The sequence below is a fragment of the Branchiostoma floridae genome, chromosome 2 (genome assembly GCF_000003815.2).
Source record: "Branchiostoma floridae strain S238N-H82 chromosome 2, Bfl_VNyyK, whole genome shotgun sequence".
Lineage (NCBI taxonomy): Eukaryota > Metazoa > Chordata > Leptocardii > Amphioxiformes > Branchiostomatidae > Branchiostoma > Branchiostoma floridae.
The window spans coordinates 5617607-5626790 of NC_049980.1; the positions used below are offsets into that span (position 1 = coordinate 5617607).

At 40.5% G+C, this 9184-nt stretch overlaps 1 protein-coding gene across 1 annotated transcript; it reads right to left on the bottom strand.

Moving 5' to 3' along the window:
- Nucleotides 1-344: 344 nt before the first annotated feature.
- On the bottom strand, nt 345-6891 carry LOC118410226 (L-galactose dehydrogenase-like). Its single transcript, XM_035811788.1, has 10 exons — nt 6580-6891; nt 6155-6261; nt 5377-5522; nt 4700-4861; nt 4022-4152; nt 2760-2868; nt 2042-2170; nt 984-1069; nt 691-777; nt 345-512 (listed from the first exon to the last, which is right to left on the bottom strand). The coding sequence occupies exons 1-10, from the start codon at nt 6597-6599 to the stop codon at nt 416-418; spliced, it is 1074 nt and encodes a 357-aa protein (XP_035667681.1). The 5' UTR covers nt 6600-6891; the 3' UTR covers nt 345-415.
- Between the last annotated feature and the right edge of the window lie 2293 nt (nt 6892-9184).

Sequence of the window (9184 nt, forward strand, 5' to 3'; positions counted from 1 at the left end):
ATATTATTTTATTATTACACTTTCTTTACCTGAGAATTCTTAAGTTTCATCATAATATAATTATTATATAGTAAGGGCTAGATATGTGTTATGATTGTGTGACTTGAAGGACTTACGGGTTCAATGTCAAATTCGTTGTTGCTATAATTAATAGTTGGTCCAATTACTCTTTCTTTGCAGACGGGCTGAATTGCAAGGAGCTTAGTATAATACGATAGGTGGGGCTAAATTGCAAAGGTCCGAAGCGGCTGCCATTTGGCACTAACTCTGGTCACCTCAATACGACAGCAATTGCCCCAGGCACATTCAAAAGGAATGGTCACTGAGATTTTAGATTAGAAAAACATAAAGGCCAATGTAAAGATGACTGGAGGTATCATATCTTCATGAACAAGTATCAAAAGAAGGTAACTTTCTATCCAAGAGTTCCAGTACCAGTCCCCTTCTTCTGTTTGTTGTAGTTCTCCACCTCTACCCCTTCCCACGTTTTGTTGTTCAGTGGTTTGAAGTACCTAGTAAACAATTCAAGATACTTAGTAATACATCATTCATTCACCATCAATAGTATTGTGTCAACCAAGTGAGATATCAAAAATAAGCTTTCAAGATAAAATGTTGATAAGACTATAATATGCTTGATCAAGTATCTTTGAACTTGTAGTGCATTTATGTTATCAAAACATCAAGTACCTTTCACAGATATATTCCAGAGTTTCCTTTTCTTCAGAAGTTAGTTCCTCGTACACAGCTCTAAGATTTCTGTCCAGGTTTGCTTGACTGGGGAAAGAATGGAAAGACATTATTTCTGATATTACATATTTGGTTTCATTCTAGTATAATGTCAGGTATCAATTCATTTTACAGACTCAGAGATGATATTCATATTAGGTCATTCATGTTTTGAGTTGCAGAGCCATCCATCTTGCTAAACCAAAAACACTGTCAACCTAATATGGTTAACATGTAGTAAATGTTTTACTTACCTGGCAGTACTGACAAGTGTAGTGGGGACTCCTGGCTGATTCAGAGTGAAGTGCATTGCAAGTCTGGAAATGTCAGCACCTTTGCTCTGAAAGGGGATTAAAAAAACAAGCATGAAAAAAATATCTAATCAAGGCTTTAACAAGTAAAAAAGTCAACGTACAGAGACATCTCGTCTGTATCTATGATAGCGCCAGAATGTCAGAGAATGTTCAAACAAGTAGTATGGATAGATAGTAAATGCATTGTAGAAACTTCAATGAAATAAAGGAAAGCTTTCAGGTTACTCACTTTTATCATGATGAACAAACAAGCTAACAAATATTGTTCTACAAAGCTTTAAACCCTTGCAAACCTTGGACTTACCAAACCTTAGACTATGAACGACTTACCATGGACCATAGTGCTCTTTTCACCCACAGTAAATCCAATGGTCTGAAAATGGACTTACTCAGGGAGGACTGAAGAAGAACTTTTAATGTCTATCATATAAAATTAGGCCTTACTCTGGATAATAGTTAACCAAAAACTAACACCAAAAGTTTTCAAACATGGCAAAATGGGGTGGACTTACTCTGGGACTAACTCCCCCTCTGACACAAGTAAGTCTACCTTCAGTCTACATTCATTATCTTTTATTTCCAAGGTTTCCCAACCCCTCAGTGATGAAAAATCGTGAAAGACAGAGAAGAGCAAGGAACCAGTTACTGGCCTAGACACTAACTTAGGCAAATTAGGCAGATATAGTACCTTGCAGTCCTCTGCAGTCTGCCTGCAGGCTTCCCTGATGGATACAGAGACTCTTTTTACACAACCAACGCTTTATTCTCACCGACGTTTCGGTGAGGGTCTGTCACCTTTACCCTGAAGAAGGTGACAGACGGTCACAGAAACGTCGGTGAGAATAAAGCGTTGGTTGTGTAAAAGGAGCCTCTTTATTCAGCCAACCTGATGAAACTATTCACAGACTTCCCTGATGTCCTGAGTGGCTGGATGCAAGGCTAGAGGACCAGATACTGGCCTAGACTCTAACTAAAGGCAACTTAGGAAAACACATTACCTTGCAGTACTCTGCGGCCTGCCTGCAGACTTCCTTGATGTCCTGAGTGGCTGGGTGCCAGGCTGGAGGACCTCGGTGTGACAGCAGACCCATGGAGATGGGAGAGGCATTGATAACTCCTACTCCTCTCTCCTGTGTGGTCAAACAAGACTACATGTAGTTGAAGTTGACAAACTATGAACCATTTATCCATATAAATGATGATGATGAGGAAATAAACTGGTCTGGGATTGACAAAGAAGAGGGAGGGCAAGTGTGTACCTTTCAAATTATAGAACATTACCGACTGAAAACTTTTAAAAGTTACTGGATAAGTTTGAGAGAGGGCCTAGCTTAGGACTTAGTAAGTTAGTGGTTGCCAGAGTGGTTACCCCTATAACATAATTGTAGGAAGAAAAACACAAGAAATGGATTTTACAGTCTGAGAATAATGAGACTGACTTTTTGCTCCAAAACCACAACTTTATTTTCACCCACATTTCAGTGACCGTCTGTCACCTTCCTCAGGAATATTCTGACTAGTTCACAATATTCCGAAGCAATACTGTCACTGCTTGCTTTTAAGTGAACCAGTCAGAATTGCCTTGAGGAAGGTGACAAATGGTCATGGTGAAAATAGATGGTGGTTGGGTAAAAAGAGTCTCTTTGTTCAGTGACATACCAATCTGATGAATGAATTTTACAGCACTTTTACTATCAACAATAACAACCTTATGACCTTACGTGAAAGTATTGGCAGCTCATCCTGAAGGGAGTTGTCATTCATGGAGCCGTGACAGTAGGTCAATATGGTGTCAATCTTCACTGGACTTTGCTCTATCACTTTCCTATATACATGTGAGGGCAAACATGCAGTTGACAGTTGTTGCAAGGTGCAATGTTGTTGTGATGTACAAAATACATTTCAATCATATACATGCTAACTGTCCAAAATATGACGCCAACTCATGTACATGTACATATACATACTACTACTCTCATGTCCCTAATAAACGTACCGGGATGTTTATTTTTTCAGCCTCACAATCCACCCGGTATGTTCTTATTTTGGACGGTACGTTTATTTTTTTTCTGAAAATTGGGGCTTTGCTTAGCCAGGACCCTCAAAGAATTGAATTTTGGGGGTTTTCTGCCCATATTTCCGCGGTTAATTTTTGCTCAAAATTCCGTATTTTTCGGGCAAAACGGCGCGGATTTCCATGAGCGTGTACGCGTACGCGGTACTCTTTCGGTGATTTCGGTCGATCTCGCTATGACGCTACGAAGTGAATGTTATTCTTGGGGGAAAATAAAACACCACACTGACGTTTTGAAATACAATTTTTACAAAGACCTACCTCCTTATCATCTCCTTTTCTTTGGACAGAAGTAGCATGTTCACAGTTAAATACATGTCAATTTGGTAGTTTTCCGGGGGGTATGTTTATCCCGGGGGGTACGTTTACTAGATATTGACGATTTGTCCGGGGGGTATGTTTATTCCGGAAGGTATGTTTATTAGGGACATGAGAGTAGTAGACATGTTAGTATGTAGCATTGACATTGCTGTGTCATAAGCAAAACAGCTGCGGCTGTGCTGAAACCATGCTTATAGCGGCTTGCACAACATCCTGAGCCACCACCAGGAGTGGCCAGGCCAGACATCAGAGTTAAATGTGTTACACAGACTACAGTGTCAGATGCCTGCAAAGCTGCATGGTGTGTTATTAGCCAAAGGGCTATATAGATTCTGAAATCATCTAATCATATGATCAAAGCCTTCTTTCAACATACCCTGCAAACTGTCTCCAGGCAGAAGCCAGTGATAAAATGAATGAATGAATCAGTCAGTGGGTCGAGAGTGAGTGAATGAATGAATGAATGAACAAATGAATTAACAAATAAGTACACAAAGGAATGGACAAATGAACAAACTGACAGATGGACAAACAAACATATGAATGAACTAAAAGACAAACATGTAACAGTATAACCACGCACCTGAAGTTGCCCAGTGGGTACCCAGTGATGCCGATGAACTTGGCCTTGCCTGAGTCCTTGACCTTCTGCAGGGCGGGGAGGGTCTCGTTCACCACGATGTCCAGACTGGGGGCAAACTCCATGTCATGGACCTGGTGTAAAAAGATTGCTATGATGATTGTGTCAACTTAAGGGGTAACTTGTACCAGTACAAAATCAGTTTTATTGTTGGACTGGTCCGAAAGACCTGAAAAAATCACTAGTGGACCAGATTGATTTTTGATCGATTAGAAAATGAACAGGTTATATCATGAGGTGTTCACGGATTTGGGAGCTTATAGGTCAAAGAAAATAAGAGCAAAGTAGAGTAGACTTCAGTTCTACCAACTTGAAGTTACAGTAAATCTTAGCGTTGTTCACATTACAGATAGGATTTTAAAATGCCAGTTGAACTCGGTTACTCTACCAAACAGATTTCTTTGTAGCAAATTCGACCATAATATAGTTTTGAGTAAACATTGAGTTTGACCATTAACAACTTTTCTCAGACAATGAGGTCCATGTCAGTTGCAAAAAAGTGTATAATTGTATTAATTCTTAGAGTTTGGGCAACAACAAAAAGCACACATAATCTCTACCTTCTGACCTCAACATTTTTAGTAGTAGGACAAGAAACAATTTTTCCCCTTAAGGCCTTACCTGTATGATGTCCACATAAGACAGTCCCAGCCTGGCAAGACTCTCATCGACACTCCTGAGCGTCCTCTCAGCGCTGAAGTCAAACATCTTGTGCACGTCTGCCTCGTACCTGCACACCTTGGTGGACAGGTAGTATGCCTGGCGGGGGACCCCCTGCAGGGCCTGTTGGACGGAGAAATACAAGTTGTAAAAATCTGTGAGATTAGTACAATGCTACTTCAAACACAAAGGTATAATAGTTAATACATGGTCACCGAACAAATTGTTGCCTTATCAATGATGACTAATTAATGGCCATGATTAACAGTACTATAATAATATTACCAAGACAGATGAGCTTACATGTTAAGCTGGGAGATTATTAGTGCAGGGAAACTTTTGGAAATACATTATAGTAATGCTAATTCACCTTTATGATGGGGTAACCTATATCTGCTGTTTTTGAATACATTTTAGGTATACCAGGTCGAAGGATGGTGCTTTATTTTGAAATATTCTTTCCTCTCCCCAAAAACACTAGTCTCCAGTCTTCAAAGACAATAGCCCAACTGAATGGCACTCCTATCAGCCCATCCTTAGGAAGGGGGCAATTAGCTCCTAGCAGCAAGAAACTGGTAACAGTAACACAGCCTAGAAAAACATAACTTAAATTGTCTGTGAAGAATCGGGACACCCACCTTGCTGAGGACAGTTTCAGACTTGCCGTGCCCATACCAGGGTGCAGTGTCGATGTAGTTGATGCCAGACTTCAGGGCCTTGTGCACCACCTGTATGGACTCTGCCTCATCTGTGTCATGGAACACACTACCCAGGGATGATGCACCTAGAATAGGGGTGCAGGATAAAATTTCAACATCAATGCATTGACGGGAGACCTGGCACATCTCCGTCTTGTCATTAGCCAACGGAAGGGTGTGTCACCAGTAAGGGGTGGTATAACCCTGTCATGTGTAAGCACCGATGATGATTTATGCATGAAATTTTTGCCTGGCCTGCACATGACGTTTTTAGTAAAAACACTAAGTTGATAAGTTCTGGACCTGAATTACTGACCATAACTTGAACAATGAGCTTGTCACTAACCTGCAGCAGTTGCCATGACCAGATTTTCATGCTTTTCTCATAAAATGTACATGTGATTTGGGCCTACAACCTCATCCATAACTTGCCTGTCCATACATATCCTATCAAGGTCTTTTGCAGAGTTTACAACGCATGTGAAGGTGACAGGAATATGTCAAAGGCGAAAGCCCTGAGTCTCATCTCAACCAATTGTTTAATATTTTTGTAACAATGTCCAGAAAGGCTCCTGCAAAATCATGGCGGAATGTTTACATTTTGGCCATGGGGCCCTCACCTTTGACATATCACCCAGAATGCCTGTCGTCTGTGGATGCGTAGTGAACTATGCGAAAGTGAGCTTATTGACTTTCTCGGAGTGTAAAACTTACTTACCAAAGCTGAGTTGTGACACCGTCAGACCAGTGTTCCCCAGTACAGCATACTTCATCCTCCCCACAGCCTCCACGTCATGGAACCCCTCCACAAAGGTTGGGAGAAGTCTTAGGCAACAATGGAGGATAACAATTTAAAATATACGACATCTAAATGCTCAATAGTACAATAAAATATTTTATGACAATAAATTTGTTTTAGGTCAATTTTGTTTATTCATTCTCTTATACAACAAAAACAAACTCCTGTATGAAGTCCAGAACATCTTAATTTGATTGGATAGAGTTCTCAAGATATGCTGTGTCATTCTGATACGTAGAAACAGAATCCCTGGAAGTTGCCACGCCCCCTTTATAATGACAATTAACGTTACATTAAACGTTATTGAAGAAAGGAGGTAAGTTTGCATAGAAACATAGACACACCTGCCATCCGTAACAGCCATCGTATCTCTGTGTGGTTTGTGAGCACCTTCTCGAAGTCAGGCCAGGTCTATTATGACCAGATCACCCGTGTTGATGATGGCACCGTAACTTTCAAATTTCGTTTACTTCCGGGTTTGAAAATCAGGCGTTACGAGCGCTGGCCATCTATTTTGATACGTAAAAGACGCTCCAACAGTCAGTGTGGTATTAAAGTGACGAAGTCCAAAGTTCAGAGTTCTATTTTGTGTCTACATACCATAGTAAACATGCACACGATACGGACTTGCAAGACCAGTTTCAACACGTGTATGAGTAGTTTATTAATAGTTCTCCTGCCAACGTTTTGTGGTAGTTCTCCCACCAGTGTTTTAGATGGAATAGTCCATTAATTTTATGGGGGATGAGAAATACATTGTATCACGAAACGTCAACGGGTAAATCTACTTCTTATGTAGGTTATTAATAAGTGACATTTGTTTTGAAATTGGTCCGCTTACACAGTCTTGGGATTCTGATACTTTCCCGTCGCAAACACACTTTACGCCAACAACCTAGCTTTCGTCCCTTCCATGCTGCAGTACTGTCAAGGATTACTAGTCGGCGCTTCAGTACTGTCTGAAGTTGTAGGGGAGGGAGTTGTTTTCCGGAGCTGCGCAGAAAGTGCCCAGTGCCTACCCTTAGCCTGTTTCTTTTAGATAATTTTTTTCCCTGGGCAAATTTCGATCACAAAGGTCTATATTTCTGCAAGAGTGACTGAAGCATGTATATTTTTAAAATCTTGCCAAAAATTGTGACCTTTGGCATGCTTTGACCTATAAGTGACCTTCATATTCGAGACTGGCACATGGACTGATCCATTTGGGGAGGGGGTGCAATCCTGACATCATGACAATCATCTGGCTGTAGCTCGTTAAAATGCCGGAGTTGAACTCGGGCTTTTTGAACCAAAACAAACCTAACAAATCCAGCTTTGCAGTGGGGGTAAAGACTTGAGGTTTGAAATGTAGGTAAATGTGTTTTTAAGTGATTGTTTGACATGGCTTAACCATGTAGGGAATGGGCAATTCGATTTAGCAGCCCCTCCCCTGAACTGAATGAAGTAAAATGTATATATTAACCCATCCTCAACTTTTTTATTGTTAGATGTGGTAAATCATGTCTCAACATTATCAAGAAGTATATTTTGACCCCATTTGGGGAATGTGGGAGCATTGTTGTGCCTGTTTTTTGTCAAAAGTGTGATACCATTGCAATATCCATTATGTACATATAGAGCAGTGTGAAAATGGATGATCAAAGCTGTCAGAAGTGTCTGGGAGAGCTTAGATGAGTGCAAATGTGGTATGGAGTTATTGAAAATGATGGACTAAGTGATTCATTTAGGTTTATACCATACTATTCTTAATCAATGAAGACCTATCAATCAAAAAGTGGCTGCCTGGGACTCCCCCCCCCCCCCCCCAGCACACAGATATGGTCATATTAGAGTTTACAGAAGCCAAAACAAGAGGTTGTATTGCCTGATTTGTCCTAATTGTAGTACTGGCTAGTACTCCAAGTCAAATAAAAAGGATTTGGTGTATGCATGAACTTCACAGGTGTTTATTTTGGTCTTTTTGTATGTACATGTTGTGGTTTTGCTGGTAAGGTACCTGATATAAAAGTTGTAAAAACAAGAAAAATTTCTATTGCAAAGTTGAAATTTCACATCAAAGTAGTAGAACAGGATATGGTGAGTGCTAATTGACAGTTGTAATCAGACAAGCAACATTGAAATTTGAGAAAAGTCATGTGATCTTAGCAGTGACTACCCCAGTGACATACAAATTACAGCATAGGGCCCATTGGCAGGGTATAGTTCTGGCTCTCAATTCCCAAGGGAACAATCAATGAACTTCATATTTTGGGAATATCATCACACCCCATCAGTGTTTCAGCCAGGGGGGTAGAGATTTCTCAATCACCTTGCTGTGCTACCTGTAAGGGGAGGGAGTTGTTTTCCGGAGCTGCGCAGAAAGTGCCCAGTGCCTACCCTTAGCCTGTTTCTTTTAGATAATTTTTTTCCCTGGGCAAATTTCGATCACAAAGGTCTATATTTCTGCAAGAGTGACTGAAGCATGTATATTTTTAAAATCTTGCCAAAAATTGTGACCTTTGGCATGCTTTGACCTATAAGTGACCTTCATATTCGAGACTGGCACATGGACTGATCCATTTGGGGAGGGGGTGCAATCCTGACATCATGACAATCATCTGGCTGTAGCTCGTTAAAATGCCGGAGTTGAACTCGGGCTTTTTGAACCAAAACAAACCTAACAAATCCAGCTTTGCAGTGGGGGTAAAGACTTGAGGTTTGAAATGTAGGTAAATGTGTTTTTAAGTGATTGTTTGACATGGCTTAACCATGTAGGGAATGGGCAATTCGATTTAGCAGCCCCTCCCCTGAACTGAATGAAGTAAAATGTATATATTAACCCATCCTCAACTTTTTTATTGTTAGATGTGGTAAATCATGTCTCAACATTATCAAGAAGTATATTTTGACCCCATTTGGGGAATGTGGGAGCATTGTTGTGCCTGTTTTTTGTCAAAAGTGTGATACCAT